Source organism: Falco rusticolus, chromosome 10 (genome assembly GCF_015220075.1).
Source record: "Falco rusticolus isolate bFalRus1 chromosome 10, bFalRus1.pri, whole genome shotgun sequence".
In the NCBI taxonomy this organism is placed as follows: domain Eukaryota; kingdom Metazoa; phylum Chordata; class Aves; order Falconiformes; family Falconidae; genus Falco; species Falco rusticolus.
In genome coordinates this window covers 2,792,915-2,820,039 of record NC_051196.1, presented here as the reverse complement: position 1 = coordinate 2,820,039, position 27,125 = coordinate 2,792,915, and the positions used below count along the sequence as shown (strand labels likewise).

At 42.4% G+C, this 27,125-nt stretch overlaps 2 protein-coding genes across 2 annotated transcripts in view; both read left to right on the top strand.

The window, feature by feature from the left end:
* Positions 1-16,372, top strand: part of MUC2 (mucin 2, oligomeric mucus/gel-forming) — a 51,275-nt gene extending 34,903 nt beyond the window's left edge. Inside the window, 20 exon segments of the mRNA XM_037402608.1 lie at positions 70-3,012; positions 3,202-3,826; positions 5,036-5,210; positions 5,780-6,027; positions 7,166-7,349; positions 7,481-7,685; positions 8,303-8,481; positions 8,864-8,866; positions 8,982-9,051; positions 9,373-9,473; positions 9,614-9,645; positions 9,815-9,992; positions 10,561-10,665; positions 11,287-11,327; positions 11,988-12,110; positions 12,546-12,644; positions 13,313-13,441; positions 14,117-14,156; positions 14,439-14,568; positions 15,937-16,372. Coding sequence (XP_037258505.1) covers positions 70-3,012; positions 3,202-3,826; positions 5,036-5,210; positions 5,780-6,027; positions 7,166-7,349; positions 7,481-7,685; positions 8,303-8,481; positions 8,864-8,866; positions 8,982-9,051; positions 9,373-9,473; positions 9,614-9,645; positions 9,815-9,992; positions 10,561-10,665; positions 11,287-11,327; positions 11,988-12,110; positions 12,546-12,644; positions 13,313-13,441; positions 14,117-14,156; positions 14,439-14,568; positions 15,937-16,192 — 5,866 coding nt within the window. The 3' untranslated portion in view covers positions 16,193-16,372.
* Positions 16,373-26,744: 10,372 nt separating this feature from the next.
* The window catches only part of LOC119154889 (mucin-5B), a 43,912-nt gene continuing 43,531 nt past the window's right edge, over positions 26,745-27,125 (top strand). Inside the window, exon 1 of the mRNA XM_037402872.1 lies at positions 26,745-26,837. Coding sequence (XP_037258769.1) covers positions 26,756-26,837 — 82 coding nt within the window. The 5' untranslated portion in view covers positions 26,745-26,755. The remainder of the gene's footprint in view (positions 26,838-27,125) is intronic.

Sequence of the window (27,125 nt, the reverse complement as noted above, 5' to 3'; positions counted from 1 at the left end):
GGAGACCACGACCACCGGCACTGGGAGCCCTCCAACAGCACCTCCGACTGCCACTGCCAGCACCACAACCACAGCACCGCCGTCCCCAGGGCCTACAGCCAGCACTACTGTGTTGCCACCTTCCGTTTCAACAACCCCAATGACAGTCACCACCTCTGGAGTCACGGAGAAAGGGTCGACCACCAGAGTCACCCCTTCAGGCCCCACACCCTCAGGACCGCCTCTTGAGAGCACCACAATTTTAACGGAAAGGCCTACTCAGGAGACCACAACCACCAGCACTGGGAGCCCTCCAACAGCACCTCCGACTGCCACTGCCAGCACCACAACCACAGCACCGCCGTCCCCAGGGCCTACAGCCAGCACTACTGTGTTGCCACCTTCCGTTTCAACAACCCCAGTGACAGTCACCACCTCTGGAGTCACGGAGACAGGGTCGACCACCAGAATCACCCCTTCAGGCCCCACACCCTCAGGACCGCCTCTTGAGAGCACCACAATTTTAACGGAAAGGCCTACGCAGGAGACCACGACCACCGGCACTGGGAGCCCTCCAACAGCACCTCCGACTGCCACTGCCAGCATCACAACATCGGGACCATTCTCCCAAGAGCCTATAACCGGTACTACGGTGTTACCACCTTCCGTTTCAACAACCCCTGTGTCAGTTACCACCTCTGGAGTCACGGAGACAGGGTCGACCACCAGAATCACCCCTTCAGGCCCCACACCCTCAGGACCGCCTCTTGAGAGCACCACAATTTTAACGGAAAGGCCTACTCAGGAGACCACGACCACCGGCACTGGGAGCCCTCCAACAGCACCTCCGACTGCCACTGCCAGCACCACAACCACAGCACCGCCGTCCCCAGGGCCTACAGCCAGCACTACTGTGTTGCCACCATTAGTTTCAACAACCCCAGTGACAGCCACCACCTCTGGAGTCACGGAGACAGGGTCGACCACCAGAATCACCCCTTCAGGCCCCACACCCTCAGGACCGCCTCTTGAGAGCACCACAATTTTAACGGAAAGGCCTACCCAGGAGACCACGACCACCGGCACTGGGAGCCCTCCAACAGCACCTCCGACTGCCACTGCCAGCACCACAACCACAGCACCGCCGTCCCCAGGGCCTACAGCCAGCACTACTGTGTTGCCACCTTCTGTTTCAACAACCCCAGTGACAGTCACCACCTCTGGAGTCACGGAGACAGGGTCGACCACCAGAGTCACCCCTTCAGTCCCCACACCCTCAGGACCGCCTCTTGAGAGCACCACAATTTTAACGGAAAGGCCTGCCCAGGAGACCACGACCACCGGCACTGGGAGCCCTCCAACAGCACCTCCGACTGCCACTGCCAGCACCACAACCACAGCACCGCCGTCCCCAGGGCCTACAGCCAGCACTACTGTGTTGCCACCATCAGTTTCAACAACCCCAGTGACAGCCACCACCTCTGGAGTCACGGAGACAGGGTCGACCACCAGAATCACCCCTTCAGGCCCCACACCCTCAGGACCGCCTCTTGAGAGCACCACAATTTTAACGGAAAGGCCTACTCAGGAGACCACGACCACCGGCACTGGGAGCCCTCCAACAGCACCTCCGACTGCCACTGCCAGCACCACAACCACAGCACCGCCGTCCCCAGGGCCTACAGCCAGCACTACTGTGTTGCCACCTTCCGTTTCAACAACCCCAGTGACAGTCACCACCTCTGGAGTCACGGAGACAGGGTCGACCACCAGAATCACCCCTTCAGGCCCCACACCCTCAGGACCGCCTCTTGAGAGCACCACAATTTTAACGGAAAGGCCTACCCAGGAGACCACGACCACCGGCACTGGGAGCCCTCCAACAGCACCTCCGACTGCCACTGCCAGCACCACAACCACAGCACCGCCGTCCCCAGGGCCTACAGCCAGCACTACTGTGTTGCCACCTTCCGTTTCAACAACCCCAGTGACAGTCACCACCTCTGGAGTCACGGAGACAGGGTCGACCACCAGAGTCACCCCTTCAGTCCCCACACCCTCAGGACCGCCTCTTGAGAGCACCACAATTTTAACGGAAAGGCCTGCCCAGGAGACCACGACCACCGGCACTGGGAGCCCTCCAACAGCACCTCCGACTGCCACTGCCAGCACCACAACCACAGCACCGCCGTCCCCAGGGCCTACAGCCAGCACTACTGTGTTGCCACCATCAGTTTCAACAACCCCAGTGACAGCCACCACCTCTGGAGTCACGGAGACAGGGTCGACCACCAGAATCACCCCTTCAGGCCCCACACCCTCAGGACCGCCTCTTGAGAGCACCACAATTTTAACGGAAAGGCCTACTCAGGAGACCACGACCACCGGCACTGGGAGCCCTCCAACAGCACCTCCGACTGCCACTGCCAGCACCACAACCACAGCACCGCCGTCCCCAGGGCCTACAGCCAGCACTACTGTGTTGCCACCTTCCGTTTCAACAACCCCAGTGACAGTCACCACCTCTGGAGTCACGGAGACAGGGTCGACCACCAGAATCACCCCTTCAGGCCCCACACCCTCAGGACCGCCTCTTGAGAGCACCACAATTTTAACGGAAAGGCCTACCCAGGAGACCACGACCACCGGCACTGGGAGCCCTCCAACAGCACCTCCGACTGCCACTGCCAGCACCACAACCACAGCACCGCCGTCCCCAGGGCCTACAGCCAGCACTACTGTGTGGCCACCTTCCGTTTCAACAACCCCAGTGACAGTCACCACCTCTGGAGTCACGGAGACAGGGTCGACCACCAGAGTCACCCCTTCAGGCCCCACACCCTCAGGACCGCCTCTTGAGAGCACCACAATTTTAACGGAAAGGCCTACGCAGGAGACCACGACCACCGGCACTGGGAGCCCTCCAACAGCACCTCCGACTGCCACTGCCAGCACCACAACCACAGCACCGCCGTCCCCAGGGCCTACAGCCAGCACTACTGTGTTGCCACCATCAGTTTCAACAACCCCAGTGACAGCCACCACCTCTGGAGTCACGGAGACAGGGTCGACCACCAGAATCACCCCTTCAGGCCCCACACCCTCAGGACCGCCTCTTGAGAGCACCACAATTTTAACGGAAAGGCCTACTCAGGAGACCACGACCACCGGCACTGGGAGCCCTCCAACAGCACCTCCGACTGCCACTGCCAGCACCACAACCACAGCACCGCCGTCCCCAGGGCCTACAGCCAGCACTACTGTGTTGCCACCTTCCGTTTCAACAACCCCAGTGACAGTCACCACCTCTGGAGTCACGGAGACAGGGTCGACCACCAGAATCACCCCTTCAGGCCCCACACCCTCAGGACCGCCTCTTGAGAGCACCACAATTTTAACGGAAAGGCCTACCCAGGAGACCACGACCACCGGCACTGGGAGCCCTCCAACAGCACCTCCGACTGCCACTGCCAGCATCACAACATCGGGACCATTCTCCCAAGAGCCTATAACCGGTACTACGGTGTTACCACCTTCCGTTTCAACAACCCCTGTGTCAGTTACCACCTCTGGTACAACTCCAACAGAATCTTTTACCACTACTTCAGGGACCACCTCTAGTAGTTTTACCAGTATTGCTGGAACTACTACCACCACTGCCACTGAAATTGTTTCCCCTGGCTCAACTAGTACTTCCTGGCCAACTGAAACATCGAGTGCAGTCACTATTGCAGGAAGTTCTACATACAGTACAGTTACTCCAGCCAGTGCTTCAAGTTCCGCTACAAGTCTACCATCAGCCACTCCTGGAAGAAATTGTTCTATTTTCCCTAATGAATCTTATGCAGTGAGTAGATTTTTTTGAGGTTTTAGTATTTTGTTTGGGTGGAGACTAGACACATAATTTCGATGTTGGCAGGTAACAGAGTAGGTATTAATCTGTACAGAAAAGGAAGTACCATTCCATTCTATTTCATTCGGTTTTCTTGGGTATCATCATGGCTTCCAATAGTATGGTGCTTGTTAGCTTATATACTGCGAATAGTTCTTCAGGGATAATTTCAGAAAGGCTTTTTTCAAGGAGTTGTGTCACAACTCAGTGTTTCTTGTTACTGTAGGATGGCTTTGATGCAGAGCTAACTAAGTGGTGCTACCCTATTTTTTCTGTTTCTTTTTTTCAATATGTTCAGAGTGGGGGAAAGTTGTTTTTGTGTTTGCAGTGCAGCCCAACGTGAAACCACAGGGCTGAACTAGTCTAAATTTGTGTTGAGTCTTGCTTGGTCATTGTCTGGTTTCAGGAGAGGACTGTGAAACTGATCAACGCATCCAAATACTCATGAATTATGACTGAGGTTTCTGAAGTTTTTGGAACCTTTCACCTCTGACATAAACAAGCTAATGTATTGTACATTTCTAAAGCCTCCTCACAGCTTAGATGTCTACCAACTTGCTCAGTAGATCTGCAGGGATAAAAGTTATACATGGCAAGTTATACATGGGATATAGGGATAAAAGATATACATGGAAGACAGAAAAAAATGCATACAGTCACAATGCCTGTATGTAATCACCTTAGGCATTACTCCCCAGATAGCCAGTGTTCACTGTAGCTTTAGCTGTTAATCTGTTCTCAGTATTCATGGAAGGAGATTCATCATATGTTGTTCACTGTTACTGATCAGTGTCATTCACCGTTGATTAGAAAGGGAGTGTAGGTGATGAGATTAGATCAGACATCTAACTTAGCTGAAACTAAAAAACACAATTTTTTTAAACTTTTTTTTTAGGAAAAAACCTTCAGGTTACTGGCTTGACTTTTATAAGTAATGCTTTTCACTTAGCAGCTATCAGTAGTTCTAGCTCATCTTGCAGACCTTGATGGTGCTGAATGCTGTACTTCTTCCCATTTTCAGACTTGGGGTGGGGAGGAAATTGTCAATAAACGTATGGCATTTTAAAACTCTGCAAAAGATATTCAGGCATAACTGTTGTCAGTCTGACTGCTTCATAAGGTTTCTCTCTCTCCACCCCACCCCCCCTCCCTTTCCAAACACAGCCAGGTGAGTCGTGGTGGCTCTGTGAGTGCATTAAGGCAATATGTATAGAAGATGATATAGTCCAGGTGGTTCCCATAATCTGTGAGCCACCTCCTAAACCTACATGTGCCAATGGGCTTTCTCCTGTGCAAGTTCTTGATAAGGATGGATGCTGTTGGCACTGGGAGTGTGATTGTAAGTATATATTTTGTTGAATATTTTATCTGTTGTGGGAATAATACTAATGTCAAGAGCAACAATATTTATCATGGGACAAGTATTGCACAAGGCTGTGACCCTCAGATTTCTAGTGTTGGTCTGTTTGGAGTGTTTCATTTATTCTCTTTAGCTAACAGGGGGCTTTTGCTTAATTTGCCATAATATCCACATAACTATTGTGTTAGTAGAATAAATCGGTCTCCCAAGGCAGGGTTTAAATGTCCACATGCAGACATCTATAGGCTGGAAGCCTACGTGTAAGTTACTTGTTTAGAGTATCAGTATCGGTTAAGGTATATCTAGGGTGCAGTTAGTCCTATTTTCAGTTGTCTTTCAGAAATGTTGCATGAACTGTGCCCTGAAAGTGCCTGGTTTTCCTCTATTATTGATGAATTTTAGATAATAATCTCATTCATTGACATACATGCTTTAAAAATTTAAATGATTGAAGTTGGATGAGATGATTCCTACTCCTATTGACTTTGTAGTCTGCTCCGATTCTGTATGTTGCTGGAAGAAGCTAACCTAGCTGTATGTTTTCGCAGGCTACTGCACTGGCTGGGGAGACCCACATTACATGACTTTTGATGGACTGTACTACAGCTATCAGGGGAATTGTACATACGTCCTTGTGGAAGAGATATCTAAGAAAGTTGACAACTTTGGTGTCTACATTGATAATTACCATTGTGATACACGGGATGTAGTCTCCTGTCCTCGAACACTCATTGTGAGACACGAGACTCAGGAAGTGCGCATAGCAACAGTCAAACCAAATACTTTGCAAGTAGAGGTATTGGAAAATATTACCTTCGAATTCTTGATTAAAATATTAACAGTGTCAACCTGATAATTGTATTCACAATGTTAGGGAAAAAATGAAAGAGGATTCTGTGCTTTAGATTTAGTACCAATTTGGATTATAAAATAGATCTGCTTTGAAGGACTGCTTTTTTGCTGCTGAATATGGGGAAATTTTCTACAACTTTTTACCTTTTGTATCTCAAATATTTGCATTGCCTTATCTCTCCTAAATACACTAGTGTAGACAAATTTCTAAGAGTTAAGGATATGAAATGATTAATTTATAATTAGTGTAACAAAGGAAAAGAATAAATGTTGAATGGGAGGATACAGCATAAACTAGATGTAACAATAAAGTAATGGGCTTAAGTATTCTTAAAAAGTATCATATACTAGCTTTGATTGGGGTCACCTTTTCAGTTCTTCAGAATAGGGGCTTTTGTGTGTTTATTTCATGGATAAACGTCATGTCCCGGCTTTGGGGCTTCAAAACTGGGTGAGAAGCATTTGGTTTTAGGCTTTTGTTTGTGGGGTTTGTTTGGTTTATTTTCATGCATTACTGTGTGGGAATGTTACAAGTTAGATTGCAGCATATTGTTGAAAATTTGCAACATTTAGACTCCTTTTTTTCCCTCCAAAGTAAGGACATCTACCATTGCTGAGTAAAAGTAGTAGGGTTAGTTTCATAGGTATATAATAGCTACCGTGTTTAAATAAATAATAAAAATTTTGGCTTATTTATTTAATTTAACTTTCCTACAAGCATGTTCTCTTTATGCCACGAAAGTTAAAACTTCATGCACTGGGAATTTAGGATAATTTTATATTGCACTTCCATGCAGTGTCCTCAACACCATAGTGACTATAATAAATCTGTTGAGTATTAGAATTTAGCTGATTTAAACACTGAATTTGAGCCTAGTTTATCAGTGGCTGATAGGCCTTTTCTTTGGCTCAGAGAAGAGAAGTTTGGCTTTCCAGTAATGTAAACTGAAACACGGGGACAATTGTTACAAACTAAAAGCACATTATTTGCCTTTACATTTTATCACCAGTGCAAAGGAATGGTCAGTTTTCTACAGTCAAACTAAATACATGTCTCTTTTCTGTTTTCTTTTAATTAACAGGTGACAGTAAACAAACAGGTAGTGTCTTTGCCTTATAAGAAGTTTGGCTTGAGCATCTACGAGTCAGGCATAAATCGTGTGGTGGAAATTCCTGAACTAAAAATGAATGTGACCTACAATGGCTTGTCCTTTTCTATCAGAATGCCCTACAGCCTGTTTGGCAACAACACTCAAGGACAGTGTGGTAAGGCTTACTGTTGTAATTTTTGTACTCTTAGAAAACCACAAACAGTTAAATGACAGCCCTGCCACAAAGATGAATGGAACTTGATGACAAATCTGTGAGTGAATTCTCTCTCCCCTTACCAATTTTAGGCACTTGCAATAACAACACAGCAGATGACTGCATGTTGCCAAACGGAAACATTGCAGAAAACTGTGAAACCATGGCAGATCATTGGCAAGTGGTTGATCCCTCCAAACCACAGTGCTCTCCAGGCCTATCTCCTACAAAAGTACCTGGCACAGCCCCAGTGCAGCCTTGCAAAGAATCTTCCATCTGTGAGCTTCTTTTGGGAAGGTAGACATTGCTCTGGTGTTTATAAGCCTTTGATCTTCAAATTAAGTGGCAATTTTAGGATTCATTTCTCAATCAAAAGTGTTTCTAACTATTGCTCTATTTCTTGTAGCTTTGTGGGTTGCTTCTATTCCTTTTGCTGCTACTAGATGTCATTTTTTTGCTGATAGTTTGCTTCCAACCCTCTGGCTGCTACGTTAGCCTTTCTTGATGTTCTCATGTTCTCCTACACTCTCTGTCCACCACTGTCCTATGCTCTTGCCTTTTTATACCCTCACTTAGCAGAAAACAGAGTCCAACTGAAATCAGAGATCTTAATTTTTAGAATGTCATGTCAGAATTGAAAAGTAGCAAAGTAGTTCATGGTTATACTAGTAATATTCATGTAGCTCCTGGACAGAAATTATTGGTGCCTGAGTGTTCTGTAGGTGAGGGGAGAAAACTTTAAGATGTGTTGAAAGGTTACAATCTAGGTAACTGCTCAAGTGCTCTTGTAATGTCTCAGTAATAGCCCTTGTTCACATCTCCTAGCACCACTGTTGCCACATTATAATTTTAAGCACACTGAAGAATTCATGGATTATGCAGTAACTGATAATGATAAATGTTTCTGTTTCTAGTGTGTTTGAGCCATGCCATGGCTTTGTCCAGCCTGAAAAATACTATGCAGCCTGTGTTTTTGATAGTTGTGTACTTCCCAACTTAGACCTGGAATGCTCAAGTCTGCAAACCTATGCTGCTGTCTGTGCTGATCAAAGTGTATGCATTGACTGGAGAAATCATACCAATGGTGTTTGCTGTAAGTATTTGGCCATTTATCTTGAAGAATTAGGGAAGCTTATATGGAACTGTTTTGGCAATAATATCCTAATGCTAAGTCGTATTACTTTCCGTGCAATGAAGACACCAATAAATCACACCAGCTGCTCTCCTTAAGTAATTTACCAGTAATATTTTTAACAGTGGAAATGATAAATGAGCCTGCAAAAATATACATCTATTGACTGTATCAGAAACATCTATATCAGTAGATACTTTTTTGTACATAGGCAGTTTGTTTTGCTGGCATACATAAAAACATGGTTTTATCTCCTTAACGCTATATGTCCATGGCTAAGCTGCATAAAAAAACTCCATTCAGAGACTGATACCTGTTGTTTTTTTTCTCTTTGCTTCTCAAGGTTGTCAGTGATGTATAGGAAAATGAGTAGTCAGTGTTTAATTACTTGGCGTAAGGTCATAGGGCTTTTACATCATACTGTTACTGAGCTCTTCCTCCTTTTTATTCTCCCATTCCAGCTTATAAATGCCCCTCAGGTAAAGAATACAGAGCATGTGGTCCTATTAAAGAGATAACCTGCAAATCAAGGTAAATAATCCCTTCACTGTTAGTTACAACTTCTACAACTGTTCAGTCATATCTAATGCATAGGTGGATAGGAGAAATCAACCTCCTGTCATGTCTTAATCTGTCTGTCAAATTTGGTACCATTTTCCTCTTGATCCTAAGTCTGTGTGTCTGTACGGTTTATGCCATTTGGCAATACCAAACATGAACACTGACAATAACTAAATAGAAAATGTGCAGATCATTTGCCACTGTATCTTCAGTGAAAGGTTATTTGGCATAATCCTTCTCTGCATGCCTATGATAATAATGGTGTTCCTCTGAACATTTTGTCTCACACAGCCAACAAAACGAAACTTCATCTAAACGTGTGGAAGGCTGTTTCTGTCCTAATGGAACAATGCTGTATGACTCTGGTGTGGATGTCTGTGTGAAAACCTGTGGTGAGTTTTACTGCTTCACTTGGATGCATGCACGTTTTCTTTGTTATTTCCTTTTCATGCATGCAATATAGATCTGACTGTATGCAGTACTTCTGCTGTTATATGAGTGGTAATAGAAATTTGTTCTGATATTTTCACAGGCTGTGTTGGAGTGGATAAGATACCCAGAGAGGTATGCTGCCATATGCTTTTGTATTTCAAATGGAGGCTGGGGATGGGGAGACAAGGGTGTAGTCTTGTTTTGTGATCTCCCAACCTTTCATTCCTGTTTTTATCTCTGTTTTTTTTTTTTTTTTAATTTGTAACCATGCAATCACACACTTTATTTTCTTTAATGACAGTTTGGGGAAAGGTTTACAGTAGACTGTCAGGACTGTATTTGCCTGGAAGGCGAAAATGGCATTGTATGTGAGCCTCATGAATGTGCTAAACAAAATAAGACCAGCTGTGATGGAGAAGGCTTCTATGAGGTCAACGAAGTAAATTCTGAAGACTCCTGCTGCCCCATTGTCACATGCAGTGAGTTTATCCTTTTGTTTCTAGTCTTTCTGTACCTTTTAGTAATAGAAAGGAAAAGAGAAATGAACTAGTTTAGCACCAGAGACCCACAGCAGGGAGTCACAAAACAGTGTCTTTCCTCATGTTTTTTAAAATCAACTTATGCAATGTTAGGGAAAATACGTTTTAATATTGCAATGACCCCACATAAATGAATTTATACTCAAGTAACATGCAGGTAGATTATGGAGTTATATGGGGGTTTTAATTTTGCAGCAGCTACCTGCAGCCTTGGAGAGAGTAGCAGTTGTCCACTACTTCTCTGCAAAGAATTGTGAAACTTTTTTAACTCTTGGTAATTACCTAGTAGAAAAAGTCTCATAAACTAGTGCATTTCCCCCAGTCCAGTGCCTGGATTTAGTAGGAAAAAACGTGTTCTTTTTCTGCAATTTGTTTCTTTGGGAGGATCTGGGCTGTTTCCTAGCAGTGGAAAGTCTATTCTAAATGCTTTAATGGATGCCTGTTTCCAGTAGCTGTGATTTAGTTTACTTTCTGCCTTACTCCTTTTTTTTTTTTTTTTTTTTTCCAGAATGCAATACAAGCTTGTGCACAAGTAAAGCCCCCAAGTGTACACTGGGATTTGAAGTTCATTCTCATATTCCCAGTGGTCAGTGCTGTCCTGTGTACCAGTGTGGTAAGTCCCTTGGAAATACGTTCTAATGATTAGTATTATATAGCATGTAATTTAGCATCACACTTAGTAAGACTGTATGAAATAGCCTATTGAAAGAAGTAATAAATACAGCAAAATCCTACAAATTGTTTACTATTAGCACTGGTCACTACTGCTATGGTTATGACGAACAACTGTGAAATCAGAAATAGCTCAGGTGGCTCAAGTTCAATTTTCCTGGTTGTAAGTACATGTAAGAACAGCTATAGAATTAAACGGGAGTGTGGTCTTAGTTTAATCTAGCAAAATGTCCCTGTAAGCATCCCCAGTAGAAGGCAGGTTTACAAAGTATGCTTTGTTCTTGGTAACTAAAACAAGGAACTACTTATACCCGTTAAGTGGACGTTCTTGGCTATGAACTGGACCATGTGTATTGGGACAAATCTTCCTCCCTTTTTGCACATGCAGTATTAGTTCTTATACTTTATGTATGTCATATCTGCTATGAGAAATGGGGAATAACCAATGTATTTGATCATATGCATTATGATTCATTGTGGAAGAAATGAGTTTGACTAGAGTGGGGTGAAGACTGGTAGGTTTTTCCCCCTGTGTAACCACCTAATCCTTGCTTCTTAACAGTTCCCAAGAGGGTTTGTGTACATCAGAATGCTGAGTTCTTGGTAAGTTCCTATTTCAACAGTCTTCTGAAAATGCTTAAAAGATCACTTTGTATGGTTTATCAGAAGTGCTATGAGGAGGTTTATCTAGCACAATCAATGCTTTAGAAGTTTTCAAATTCCTGTCAGGGGTTCATCAATTTCACAAAGCCTAAATCTTTTCAGAAAAGGTTTTTGTGTATGAAAGAGAATGAAGAGTTGCTTGTATGTCAGTATCAGAGAGACATTTGTTTTTAGAGTTAAGTGTGCATAAATTTTAAAAAGTCAGTCCACATTTACTGTCAGGACGTTATTACAGTTTTAAGACTCTGCCTTCAAAAATGAAAACATTTGTAAATAAGTATGCTTCTAAACAGAATTAGATTACTAATAAATTCTATTGGGTCTAGTAATTGCTTTATTGCAGATACTGGTATGACACCTGTCCTTTTAATATCTGAGTTTATCAATGCTGTATAGGACTTCAGTAAAGACACATATTAAATTAAATTCACTATTTTAAAAATGTCTTCATAAAGGGCTAGCCAAATAACTATCCAATAGTCTTTATGATTGTTTCCTTTTCCATTGCTTGTTTTAGAGATTATTTTGGAAGTTAAGAAATGTATGCCACCATGCCATATCTTATTAACATATAAACCTTTTTTTTCTTAAAATTTATAGCCAAATTCATCAGTCTTTGTTGATAAGTGTCAGAATTGTTTATGCACTGACAAAGTTAACGTCAGCAACCAACTGAATATCATCTCATGCGAACATATTCCATGCAACACATATTGTGAACCAGTAAGTGACAAACTTAAAACGAACAAAACCCACCTCAAAATACCCATGTATGTGAAAAGCAGTTTGATCAATGAGTGGTATAATCAAAGGCCAGTGAGCAGAAATCTGGAGTCCAACTCCAGCATGGATACCAACTGTCCTGAAGTTGACTGTGTATCTTACAGTATTCATTTCACATTGGGAAGATTAGCTGGGAAATTTCTGCAGAGCACTTAATAGAGTGATATTTAATTATTAGGCATATTTAATATAGTGCTTTAATTTATTCCATCTATAGCCGTCTTTTATTACTTGTCTTCTGTTGGGTTGGAGCATAGAAGGGCACAAATCTGTAGAGCGCACTTCAAAGCATAATCAATTAATGGGTTAGTATGTCTTCATTTATTTCTCAAAAATGCATCCATCATAGTGATTTCATTTTTAATTAATATCTAGGGATATGAACTTCAGCCAGTGAAAGGTGAATGTTGTGGAAGATGTGTGCAGACCAAGTGTGTTATACATACAGGAAACAATTTTGATCTTGTCTTGAGTGTAAGTATGCTCTACATTTTATGTCTCTACCTAATTTGTAAAGTTCCTCTTCCAGAGCGGGAACATCATCTTGTCAGAGATGAGGCTTAGTGTAAGTTTGCACCTGAAAGGTCAGAGGCTTACCTAAAGCAAAGCTGATCTACAATGTTTTGGCCTGAAGGAAGGGCACATGAAATCAAATTTTCTGGGAGAAACTTCCTGGAATGACAAATCCAATACCATTGGAAGGGGTTTTCTTGCAGTGTCTGCAGGCTTGGGCTTTTCTATATTACTGGATTTCTGTGTACTGAAAATCACTAGTAAAGCCTGAGTATGAAACAATTTTATTGCCTCTGTAGGGTGGAAGTTTAGGATTGTTCTTAATTACCGTATAACAGTTTAGCTTTCCCTTAGGCAAAATCCATTGGCACTGATGATTTCGTTAATAACTCTAATGTACCCTAATACTTCAGAGGGATTTTTCTTTTACAAGGGAAATCCCATGTAAAACTGAAGATTCTCTCCACATATGGCATATTGCAATACATGTAATAATATTTATCCAAAACTACTGTTAACCTAAAAATAATTCATTAGTAAACAGGAGGAAAGTCATTGTCAGAGGGCAGGAAAATTTTGGTCTGAGCTCCCTTCAGCTTTTCTTATTAAATTTTGTATTTCACTTGCAGCCTGGAGAGTTTAAAAGTGATCCTTACAACAACTGCACCATTTATAGCTGTGTAAATGTCCACAACCAGCTTATCTCCTCCACATCTGAGATTACCTGCCCAGCATTCAGTGAGAAAAGCTGCAAACCTGTAAGTAAATATGGAAAACTTACCTTTTACTCAATGCATAGATTACTTCAGTTTAGTTCAGCCACCTAACTAGCAACAAAAGTCAAATTAAGCTCTGACAACCTTTCACCAAAGTTGCTCAGTCCCAAGGACAAAAGTTTCTGCTGCATCCATGCAGACCTCTAGAGTGTATAAAATAAGATACCTGAGTAAGAGTTCAAGGCTTATAGCTGGCAGCTGTCTCTCAGTCGCCAAAACGCTGGTCAGCACTGAGGTACAAAGTCCTTGCTGACTGCTTTCTGCGGGGTCCTCTCTGAACAAGAACCATGTTTTCTTGAATCTTACAGAAACACAAGCTATTCAGTCAGTAGGCTGCCAGTAACACCATGCATACTCCCTATTCAAATAGAGAAGTGTTTAAGAAAACATTTTTTGGAATTGTTTCTGAGGGAAAATTTCATGATGTTAACTGTAGACTTCCTACAAAGCATTTATCTTTATTTCCACAATCCTTTGTAAATTAATAGATTTCAAGTCTGGAAGAGACCATTATCTTTGTTTATTTGCACCAATGCTACAGTTTTCACTGGTTATTTCCAGCCATTGAGGAATTGCTCTCCTCAGTTATTGGCCTAAAAGTCTCTGTAATACAGGGAAAGAAAATAATGTTTATTTCCTATTTCTTTGTTCTTTTAGGGAACTATTACATTCTTACCTAACGGCTGTTGCAAAACTTGTAAGTATGCCAGTGTACCTGAATCAACAATACAGAGAATCAATTTTCCTCTTAAATCAGCCCATTTTCCAGCCATAGAGGTTGATATGTTTGTATTTAAATAGGTTCTCCTATATTTGTTTGTTATTCCAAGCATTGACTGATCTCTCTGGGAAAGTTTAAAGTGAAGCAGAAAGACCACTTAAGACACTTCTTTTGATTGCCCTAGTGAAGCCCTGAGAGTTCTGCAAGGAACTTCTGGAGCTACTTTCAGTGAAAGTTTTTTATGATCTTTCTCTATAGGTGCACCTCTGGATAGTCCTGCACCGTGTGCTGTCCATCAAAGAAAAGACTTTATCCTCTATAAGGGCTGCCGTTCTGTGAACAGAGTTGTTATGACTGAATGTGAAGGAACATGTGGAACCTTCTCACTGTAAGTAAACTGATCAGACAATAAGATTTGAATTCTACTGGCACGGAGCTTGTTTATATAAAAGGAACAATAAATAGGTAGGCTATGGAGTAGTAGGAGACCTGAAACTGTCAGCTCCCTAAATCATGAGCACAAAATCATGAAACCTCTGATTGAACAGTTGATTCATCTTATTACAAAGTAGAAAAGTGTATTAAATTGCCTTGGGATTCAGACAGCTATGGTAAGATTTATTCATCCATTAAGAACTGGCTTGTCTGTCATTTGTGTCAGGCCACCTTGGCTAGAAATTATCACAAAAGAACATGGATTACTTCCTGTAATGAGCTCAGAGAGCAGCCAGACCTGATGCTCATAAGCTGAAAAGCTGCTTCTCAATAATTAACATATAAAATGAAATACACATACATCTTTTAAAGGAAGATTCAAACACGGGCAATTTTATACAGGAAAGAAATCAGAAAACAAGTGCTTTAGGGGTGGTGTTAGCAGAGTAGTTTCACTGTACATTTTCCTCTGAAATGAGAGAATCTGTAAGAAAGTGGCTGGTAGGACACCTGGTACTGAGCCATTAAAACACTGTAAAAACATAACTCTAACTCCCCAAAGAAACTGTAATTTGCTGCCTATCACTGAGTATGCCAAAGGGCATCCTACATGGGAGGAAACTGATCTTTAGTCTCAGATTGAACCCCGATTGGCCAGGGGGTTCATTAGTATTTTGTAATACCTTATGATTTTAAGAGTCTTGCTGTGGTTACCTCTGCACACAAATACAAGGAAAAGATGGCTCTTGACACAGTTTGTAGCCTCATGTTGAGAGATTCTGCAGGTTAGGAATGGTGCTTGAGAAACTGATGAACGCAAGGCTGCAAAAAATACCTTGCTGTGAGGTAGCAACAGAAAGAGCTGCTGCTTCCCCTTTCTCTTAACACTGCCTGATTTTGATTCACGTGATGCAACTGTAGCCCTTGTAGCCAGTTTTGAAGATGGCATTGTAGCCACTTGTCTAATCAGTTTTCTTATTTGTGTCAGGGCTCTGTCTGCCCTTAATTGTTGGTATGGTGTATTTAACATCCATCAGCACTGGGATGATGAGAGGAATCTAAGGTAGCTGAGCCCCTAGAACTCACTGGGCTTTTTTACTAGGACTTCAATACTGATTGTTCTATCACAGAGAAATCTCAGCAAATGCAATGCATTTTAAAAGCATGTTGTTATAACGACTGATGTGTCAGATTAGCTACAACTGTGGCTCTTGGACATGCTATTCCAAACTTTTCACAAGAGTTCTGTACCTAAGTTCACCCTTTCCTCTATATGCTGGCTTCTGGCACAGAGTAATGTTGCCATTTTCCATGTTAACAGATACTCTGCTGAGGCCAATTCTATGGACCACAGCTGTTCCTGCTGCAAGGAATCAAGGACTTCTGTGAGGGAAGTGGAACTGAAATGCCCCACTGGGCATTCCATTTCACATAAGTATATATACGTGGAAAGCTGCAGCTGTCAAGAGACTGAATGCAGCAGCTCACAGTCCAGCGAGTCGCAGAGCACAGAAGAAAATGACAAGGCAAGCACTCTGAACCGTATCAAGAGGGCCATCAGCTTGACATCAAAATGAAGGGGAAAAAACCTAGCGGCAGTCACCTAAAAGGACTATGCACCAGTCTCATCTTCCTTGACTACTTTGGAACTTTTCACTGTTCCTGTTACTTTATCCTGTTTGTTCTCTGATTATTTTTAACAGTGTTCTATTTATTTGTGCACAAAATAAGAACACAGTTTTGTGCACTTGCAAGAATATAACCTTTAGGGTCCTTTTATAATCAGCTTATTTTCTCTGAATGATTAAAAGCACACTTCAAAAAACATGGATTTTGTACTTATTCATGTGCTGTCTTGATGAGCCTGAGTTTTAAAAGAGAAGAAAAGTTCTTTTTCAAGTTACCATAAGTCAACTGAAGTATTTCCTAAATTTTTGGGGTATGTGTTTCTGGCTCATTAAAAGCTGAAATATCAGAAGGTACTGTCTGGAGGACCCAACATGTAAGATGGGGCAGAAGTTGATGCTGTCTGCCAGAACAAAACCAAAGTTGAATAATGATCATGAAGTGATTGATGTGAAGGATGACTCAAAGAAACTTCTAGTTCAGCGCCAGATCTTATTTTAGCAGGGCTCTGTGTGTTAGAACTGTCTCAGTTCATCACAGTTACATATTTTCAATAAGAAAGTAGTCCCTCAGCTATGGGAGCATGAAGTTCATTTACAGTTCTTGAGGGATATATAATTAGTACTACAGCAAGAGCCCTCCACATTCCAACTTTTGCAAAACAGATGCCCATCTCTGAGCTATATAATCCTAGGCTTTCTCTACAGGACACGAAGAGAAATAACCATTTTTGACATTCATTTGTCCCACAACAAAGGACATATCCAAAGGAGCTTAGCTGAATTGTATTCTGAAGTGCCGGTTCATCTGGCCTTACTGTGAGGGAAGATGAAGGAGATTAGGTAAAATGGACATCTCTCTTGAACCATCTGAAGTACAAAGAGGGTAATCCACACCTGTTGTGTGTGAAAATTGCTTTTGGTATTATATTGTCTCTGTTTCTCTGTTAATGAAAACTAACTGTGCTTTAACCTTCTGAGAACTTAAAGTAACTGCTTGAGTCACAGCCAACCTGAATACAGACATTTTTACTACCTAAAGAATTGGTGGCACCATTTTGTGCTACTGCTAGCCCTGCCAAATGTGTGGCACCTTAGAATGCAGACACTGGTAGGAAAGTACAGAAAATGAAACTCCAGAAGTTTTGCCTCTTTAGAACACTATGCTTAGAAAGATAGTTTCTGTAGGAGAGGGAGAGGTAGCTGAAGTCAGCAGATAGCTTCTGGAGACAGCAGACACAAAGTCTGATCAAATCTGCCTTGACTCCTATTGAAAAATAGATAAAATATTCCAAGTCAATAGTGGCATTTTGCTGCATATCATATTTACACTGAAGGCTAAAATCTCCCTTGCTTAATTTTTTTCATTTGTTCTGTAGTTTGCATGGGCTCTTTCTGTCCCCTCTGGTGATGAGCAAACTACTTCTAAATAAGGGATTCAAAAGATCCTGTATAAAAGACAGTAAGGCTGCAGATTTTGGCTTTGCCACTGCAGGGCAGTCTATAGCTAAGAATGTTAAATCACTCCAGACACAAAAAAAGCAAGCTGCCTCCAAAAGGGATTTTGTACTTCAAGTAAAGGGTTTTACCACTGAGAAGAATGAGTGCTCCTATTTCCACACAGACACTTGTATGCACTGGAAAAAAAATTATTCTGACAGGGATTTACATGCGTGCACAGGATGGTGTTCCTTACAGTGGTCTGGATCATAGCAGCGCCTTCAGTTTTAGTGCTGGGTCAGTGTTGCACATAAGCAGGCTCCCAAGTGGATGCTGTCAGAGAATTCTTACTTACAAGTGCTTGGCAGTTCTAGGTCAAACTGTACGTGTCAAACCTCCACCCCTTTCTGCACTCTTAGTCACCTCAGAACTTTGCAGTTCACTTTGCACCTGTATTTCCATTGGAACTGGATGACAAAGTTAAACAGATTGAACTTTTTCCAGCTGAGAAATCTGCAGATAGTCTTGTGGAAAGAAAGAAAGCAAAGAAGCTTTAACTGTGGATCCCTACAAGGAGAGCAGTAGTAGCAGGGAGTGAGCAGCACTTTTGCTACTTCTTACAATCCTCTTGGAAATAAATGGAAACCTGTCCTACCTCACCCCATGGAGCATTTTGTTTCTTAAGCAAGAGCCGTTGGTCTGCAGGTCACAAGCAGAGATTCATCTGGAAAACCCAGAGGGAAAACTGAAAAAATCTGTTACTCTCACAAGGCAATGACAGCCCTTTAGGGGCTCAGAGGAGATGGTGGAACCTTCTGATCCCATTGTCTCCCAGGCAAAACCTTCTGCAAGGGGCACTGGCAGCTTCACAAAAAGCATTGGTGCTGGAAGGGAATGGGATTGACTGCCTCTGTCCTCCAAGAATGACTCAGTTCTCCAGGAATTTCATCATCTCCTGGAGTCTAGCAAGAAGGGAGCAGTAGCAAGAGCCCCAGCCGAGTTCAGCTGGTGGCAGAGTGGCTAAAACACTCTCATGTCTCCATGGCTGAGTCCTGCGTTCATCTTGTGTTAGACTTTCTGTCTAGACTCCCACTTTCATTGGTGGCAAAGGGTTTCTGTTTGGTTTGTTTCTTTTTCTTCATCTCCAGTTACTTAGCAGTTTTAGTTTTGCTTTGAAAAAGAAGGAAGCCTTCTTGGGACGTAACTGGGACTTCTACCACACAGCCCTTGAAGATACAAAAAGCCAGGGTCCTAGCTCTTGGTCTCCCAACAGCTGCTTGGTTTGGCTTCACTTTGTGATAATGTCCCTGAGGAAGAGATGAGAAGAGTTCCTCTAAGCCTGGGGTTTGAATGTGTCCCTGAGGCCCTCAAAGAAGTGCTTGAACCTGCTTGGAGATTCTGGTGAACCAAACAAAAAGAAAAACCTCATGGCTTTATAGCTGCCTTCCCTAAGGGCAGGAAGGGCTTAAATGGGCTGGTTGAAATTCCCCAGTACAGGCTGGGGCTAGGATTTACCTGTAACATGATTATTGTCTTGGTTGCCAGAGGCTGTGATTTTTGAGTCCTTGCCTCAGGTGCAGGCTCCTCCAAGTCAGCAGGGAACTGAAGCAAATCCTTCCCAGGAAGCTGCGGACTCACAGGAAGCTCCTCACGGCATAGAGCTAGCTGTAGGAGACCACTGCCAAATGCTGGAGCAAACCTGAGTGGGTTGTCTGCAGCTCAGGGTGGGTGCTGTTACTACAGGAGTAAAAAGCACTGCAGCTGAGGGCCTCCAGTGCAGCACTTGACATGCTTAGCCACTCTAATAAGCAAAAGGAAAAAGCCCATTGTCCTGTTGCACTGTGGCCCACTTGAGGGGGGATACGCACAAATATCCCCTTAGATGCACCCTGAGCCTTCCTTGTGGTGGGTTGCATACTTCCCTGGAAGCAAAGTGGTTGTGGCATGTACCTTATAGGTGGACATACGTGGGTTTCATTCCCAGTTGCAGTTTTCTCTAAGGTAATGTGAAGCTCAGACAATTTCTTCCTAATTACCTGGAGGTGTGCTGGAAATTCAGTGTTGCTCATATGACTCTACAGTAATATAGTGAGAACCTTCATCTGGAGTTACAATGGAGTTCTCAGATTTGTTGATAAAGTGAGCACAGTTTTATGAACTGTTACTAGACAAGTGTTTTGAAAACACCAGGGGCAGAAAGGAAAATGCTTGTTAGCGATATGGAAAAATCACTGCTGCTATCTGAGGTGTGGCAGATGGGATTCAGAAAGGGAGGAAAAAGCTACATGCAAACCAAGAAGAACCCTCCCCAAAATGATACAAGGTAGGGATTTCTGATCTAATAACTACCTTGTTTAGTGATATAGCTACATAGTGTAACATTATCATTTTGTGCTGTATAAGAGGAAGGGTAAGATGAAATTTTCAGTAATTTACTGTTAGACTGTACTTTGTTAAACCACACTTCACTGAACTAAGCACATGCAACTCTGCACACAAGCCCCAGTGAAAGGACTTCAGCAAAGGCAAAGCCCTAAGTAAATAATCATGTAGTTACTGTGCTTGTTATGCACTGTTTAAGCTTGTGTAGCAAAGCAAGTAGATACTGGGAAAAGAGGCACAAATAGACTTACAAACTGTAAGACCATAGAAAAGAAAACTCTTGTGAACTTTAGGTCCCACAAAAACCTGAAATACATTTAAATAGCTGTAACACTGATAGAAAATTTCTGAGATTTCATCTCCCACCAGAAGCTTTGAGGGGTAGGAGTGTTTTAAGGCAGAACAAATTCTTCAAGGTATGCAGCCCTCTTCCTAGGCCAAATTTCCTAAATTAACTCAAATCTTTTCAGACTACCTCAAATAACTGTGATCTTAACTGGCAACCTCCCAGACTAACTTCCAACCAGGCTACACAAGCCATATTCCCATCACTAATGTAGAAAATCCTGTAAATTCTTTTTCAGCATCATCCTTTTAAAATCTGGTATGTTCAACCTGGACTTCCTTTAATGTTCCTGTTTTTCAGCATTCATATGTAAAATGCTTGAAATCCTTTCACAAACTAGTCTCTAGAACAGTGAAAACCACTGCTGTAATTTTTTTCCTTATTCCAAGGCTTTGAAAAAACTCATAAAACATAGTGTTACTATAAAAAATACATAATGTATTTCTTATATTGCTTTGGAGCAACAACTTCCATATCAGAACATCTTTCTGTTGCAGAGTGGTGTAAAGACAGAAGACACTTTATGTCAGCTTTTGCTATGCTTTTGGCTAAGCTCCTTTCTACCATCTGCCAAAGAAATGGTTCTCCCAACTGCCATTGAGCTTCCCCAGTTCCAGGAAATCACAGATCTTCCAGTGATAAGCAGTTACTCTTACAAAGAGTAGCTTGTAAGAATCATTCTGTACATTTGCTTCTGGTCATGTTATATGGTACATTTGACAGGTGAAAACTTTCTTGTTTACTTTGAGGGCTAAAACCAAGGACTGGTCCTGAGAGCCTAATTCAGTTAGTCACACAAATGCTAATCTTCACCCAGAGAAGAAGCTACTCCATTGATCTCAGTCTGACTTAATGATAAGAGAAGCACCACAGATTTTCAAGTCGTGCAAAAATTAGCATGTATGTGGGGAGCAAGGTGGAAAAGAATCCTCAGATAGAAAGTGAAGCAACATACGTACATCTGCCCTATTTGGCAGAAATGAAGTAGAGAGAAAGTAGGGCAGACCTGGGGTTGGGAAGGAGCACCTTTCTTCAGGCAGCTCTCTTAAGCAGTTACAAAAGGCCACAGGAACCGTGGTCGAAGAATGTGTCTTTACACAATGCCTGTGACCTGACACAGCAGCGAAATGTCAATAGCCTGTCCCTTTGGACTAGTGTAGCTGAGCACTTCTTGCACTTCGTTTGCAGCATCTATGAGAGCTGTAAGCTCATTCTTCTCCTTAAAAATGCATGGAGCCTAAGCTAAACACAGCACACTAGGGGCAGCTAGATACTGGGTGGCTAATTCTAACTTTCTCAATGTGCTAAGCAGAAGCCTGGGGAACGACTGGTCCCATTTGTCTTGGTTTTCCTTCCTCTGGATAGTCATTTGAATTTAGAAGAAAATTGGAATTCAGCCATCTACAATACTGCTTTGGTTTTAGTGACTACAATGTTCAAGGCAAGGCAAGCTCTGAACTTGGGTGACATATAAGAGTTAGCTGCTTACTGCAAAAAATCGTGGTTCATTTCAGAATGATCACAGTCTCATGAGTGCAGTAGAAATGCTCTGACAGAATTCTAGATCAAGTCCTTAACAAGGACATAGTCTAAGTCCAATTTAGGAAAAAAAACCAGACCAAGGTTGCTTAGCTTCTCACCTCAACCAGTTCTCTGCCCCATCTCTCTACATTTCTTTTGGTTTTCAGTAACTTTCAGTCATGGTGGAGATCATTACTGGGTATGTAATTTCATGTAATATCAGGGTTATACACACTTCAGTATTAAGTATGCAGTGACTTCTTCTGAATTGTTTTGGCATCCGTGGAATAATAAATTGCTTTTAAAAAATATCATAGAGTCTGCTCTGGCCTGAAACTCATAAAGCTCTAATTATTAAAGTAGAATGTTCATATCCATCCCCATGTGGAGCCCTGGATTCCCTTTGTTCTGCTACTCCATATTTTTCACCAGGAAAGTTGTTTAAAGAAAACTCTTTCAAGTAGAAAAAGCTGAAGGGCTCAACCTCCTGATGAAATGATTTTCTATGCAGGGAGTCTTTCTTACGTGAGGAAGTGCCAATAGGTCAATGAGACCTGTGTGCACAAAGACCAATCAGCCGTGTCATCATTACTCCTTGTATGTGGATTTTGAAAGATCTACATCGTCTTAAAAAAAAAAAAAAAAAAGGGAGGGGGCGAGGAAAGAGCAGTTGAACTGATTCCTTGTGAAGAGGAGTGACTAATGCCCTTGATTAGTTCAGGAAAAGTCAAGGAATCCTATGGCAAGATGAGAGGTTAAGGAGCTTTGTGTTCATTCTAGGGCAACATGTAAGAAAACACCAAACCTTCTCCTATCCAAATTAAAATACTGAAGGCATTCTTCATGTATTTTAATCAACAATTAATGACAGAGATCCATTCCCTGCTTTTCCTCTGCCTATTACAGATCACCTTATGCTTACTGCCAGCCATTTCAAACTGTGTGGTGGATGCAGACCTGATGGATCCAATAAATCTTTGTGAATTTCCTAAATTCTATGGGATTATACCAAGGATAAAAATATAATACATGTTGTTCTTGAATTCTTCTAGCAATTTACAATGTGCAAATTAGTGCTGTAAAATATTTTGCCAAGTTAACTTCAGATGTTTTTATCATGTGTATTATCGGCACAAGAAGGCTTGATACCAAATCCAAATTAATCTTTTTTCCTAGCTAACTTTACCTTGTTAATGAAGTGCACATCATTTCTCTAGAGTTGTTACCTGGCAGTGCTTGTAAAACACTATTTTATAGTGGATTCACATTTGAAGAAGCAGTACCAGCTTTGCCTGAAATGAACTGGAATATTGGAGGATTTCCAAGCTGAACCCCACCTGTGCTTGCCCTGACCCAGGATGGTGTGCTACAAAAGTGTTGGTAGACTTCATGTTTTACAGTATGATTGGGATCATCTTCTGACAGAAGAGTACAAATGCAACTGCCAAGCTTCAGTGCAGTGGCTAGCTATGAATGCCGTTAAAAAACCAGGTGCCCCCAGTCTGAGTGCCTCTTTACCAAGTTTGTATCAAAAAATATGAGATGTGAGTCACGGTATTACATTAGCTTTGTGACAGTTTATCTCCAGTGAGTCAGTGGTGATAAAGAAGCCGAGTTAATATTTACCTATTGTATTTACTAAAATCACATACCCTTTAATGGCAAATGATCCATGAAATGGGCTGTAAAGGGGCCAAGAGGAATTGTTCTTTTTGCTAGTACAGCTGCAGCAGAGAGAAGGCCTCTTATGCTGCAGGGCCCAATAAAGGGAAGAGTTATTAATCCCAGTATGTCGCTGCAGGGGGAATAGTTATAACCTGTGTGCCTGCAATAGCAATGATTCAGTGGTAAGTGATCAACATATTCAGGAGCTCCCTGTCAAGTCTGACTTTCCTTCTGAAAAGCTACCCTGTACTTCTGAAAACCTCAGTGTTGCCACACTTGAATATAAAAACTTCATTTGAATGCAAATAACCTTCCCCTGACAGTAGCCTTGAAATCATTGCAGGGGATTGAGGCATCCAGTGATTTCTAAGGAGTGTAGCCAGCACTCTGTGGAGAAACCAGAAATAGCTCTGGTTAGTCACTGACAGGAACTCTGCTCCCTGAGAAATGGCAAAGGAATGGCAAAAATGACAGAGCAGACAAGCAGAGGTAAGAAAATGGCTATGTACAGAGCAAGAGGGCTGGGTTTCCTGTTTCTCTGAGTAGCAAGAGATGTGCTTTTGCTTTTCTCGGGGGAGGATCCCAGAGGACTGATATTACTTTCTTTGCGGAGTGGAGCATAAATGGATGGTGGTTCAATGAATTATTTGCTTTATTCTGTCTGTTCCTTGAACACAGTTTTAACATGTGCTGTTCATGCTCTTCCCAGGCCTTTAAATGCTAAGTGGGGCTTGCAGGGCAAAATCATGCCTTGGCTCATCCCTCCTGCCCACCTCACCATGCCCCTGAACCATCCCACACGCAGAAGACAAATGGGTGGGAGTAGCAGTGGTCAGCCTCACCACGTCTTTGTCATCTAAGGATTACTGCAACCTGAAGGGTATCTTTGGCAAGTAGTTCATGTGTGGTTCCTACTGGTTTTGTGCTGTCTGCTAGGAATAAAATTATTTTTTTCTAGGGTCAGGAATCATGCTTCTAGAATCCTGGTTTTTGTGTTGTCATACCAATATGAATGAAATAGGTGTCTTGAGTGGCTGGGTGGGAATGGGAAAGGAAGATGACCATGGTTAAAATAAATTGACTATCTCAGCAGAGTTCTGCATTTGGATGCTAGCTTTTATTTGGGAAAGTTAATAGGTTTCAGCTTTCTATCTTTAGCCTTAACTAAGTTTGCTTTGTCAGTGTCTGTGGTCTACTGACCTACGTGCTTTTTCTCCTGGGCTTCACAGCGCTTCCCCACACCTGCCATTAACACTGTTCTGTGGCCTGAACAAGAACTCAATCTGAAAGTTATTATGGAAATCCGCTAAATTTGAGTGTTACTATTGCACTGTATTCAATTTCAGATCATCCTACAATGTCATATTCTCATGGTTCGGTTTATCTGCTAGATACTCTGCTGGTTTACTTTGTAACTATTTCGATGGAGAGCAGCAGAGAAGATGTGTCGTGATTGAAAGGAAAAGCAGCAGAAACCTATTACTTCCATCACTGGTGCCATAAAGTCTGTTGGTTCTGTATTCCAGCCAAAATGGCAGGGCTTCAAGAACAGACTTTACCTTCCAGTTGTGCCCTGTCTCAAGTGCGACTGACAATAGAATTAATGGGACACGGACAGTGGGAAAGGGGTAACATGAACTCATGTTTCATATACCGCACAATGCTCTTGCCCGCTAGTGCAGGATTTTCTTAAGAGTGACAGCAGCAGCAAATCTTCATCTGGCAGACATTTGCACCTGCAATTCTTTAAGCCGCTTAGCAAGTGGCTCCTAACTGTGCAGGAGGACAGCTGAAAGAAGCAGTGGGTCAGCTTTAGGACACTTTGTAAGCGTCAGGAAGCTTGGTAAAGCAGTGAGCAAGATGCAGTTCTCAAGGACCAGCTTATTGTCTGCCAACCAGACAAAATGGCATGTGTGTGCCTTGGTGAGTGCATGGACACGCTCAGCCTGAAAAGTTGGAAAAAGGGCGAAACCTAAATCCAATTTAAACTGTGTTTGTGCCCATTTACTACAGGCAATCATTCTGGCATTAGTGTATTCCCAAAGAGGCCTAGAGCAGCTGACAATGTGGGAACGCCTGTTATCCATGTTTGATTTGCTGGGACTAGCTGAGAGGCTTGCTCTGTGTCAGAAGCAGTTCTCCCACAGCATGGGTAAGGTGAAGAAATGCTAGGCCAGCTTGTGCCAACAGAGCAAGTAAATCTCTAAAAGAGACCCTAAAATTACTGACGTCAATCACCTGTGACAGGATATCTAAGAATTGTCCTACAGTGGAATGTAGGACGTCACTGAGCCTGCTGAATTGTATGGGTATGTGATTGGGTATTGGAGCACTCTGATAGCACCAAGAGACCCTTTTACAGCAGCATAATTGAGGACGTGAAGGAATGAATTGTGTCTACCTTTTGGTGAGACTCGGGCACTGCTCCCTTATGCAGTTTGGAGAAAGCACCACCTTTGTGTGCATAAGGAACAAATTGACTTCCCATGTCTGACTGGTGCAATTAAATCCCATTTGTACAATAGAGGTAAGAAGTTTGCACTTTGTAGACTAATGCCATTCCTCATCTGTTGAAGCAGTAAAGCTCTGGTGGTTTTTGTAAGATATTTTGGATACACTTCTTAAAGGACATTGCCCTGCTGCCTAAAGTTTTTGCTCTATATAGACCATATATTATGCCTGACCTTACAATATTTTTTGCTCTAACTTTGAGAAGTCACCATCAAGCTAGCAGAGTCAACGAACACTTTTTCTTGAGCTGGGGGACACTGCTGATGTGCAAGCCAGATGAAAGCTCTAAAAGAGGGCAATGATTGCATGTTACTAATCAGATGTTATGAAAAAGAAAACTATTGTTGCCAAAGAAAAAGCAACACTGTAGGTGTTGGGGGCTGGGGGACCTGTATTAAAGAAAGGAAATAAGAAAGCACTGTCTCTGCAGAAAGGAAGAGAACTAGATACCTGTCTAATCTGAAAGACAGAAGGTTGCTGGGTGCTAAACACGAACCACCAAAAGAAAACTGAATGAAGCTCCACCTTTCGGGGACCCTGCCATCGGTGTTTTGTTCTCACGCCAAATTCCTGGACTATAAAAATCTGCCTATAAGCCAAGAAAAAAACACTCCCCTGGAAGGATTTTCAAGTTACCGCTTCATGGCAAGATGGAAATAAAAAAGTGGAGGTCATTTTGGATCTTCTGCCTAATTTGGAGTTGTTGTAAGGGCAAAGAACCTGTTCAGATAGGTAAGAAAAGAAAGTATCTTAATTCTCAAATTATTTGCTTAAATGTTGCTCTCCATAGGTGACAAATAGAATTGTCAAATGAAAATATGTAACATATTCATGTAAGAGCTGTAGACGTACCAGATACTGTTTAACATTGTACAGTTTCATTCTTAATGTAATGATTTAAGTATGTTACTTTTTTTCTTTCACTACTAGGTAGTTTATCAACTGTTTGATGTCCTAAGTGTCTAATCTTGAAAGAGGATACTCTCTGGATACAGTTTGCATCATTAAAAAAAAAAAAAA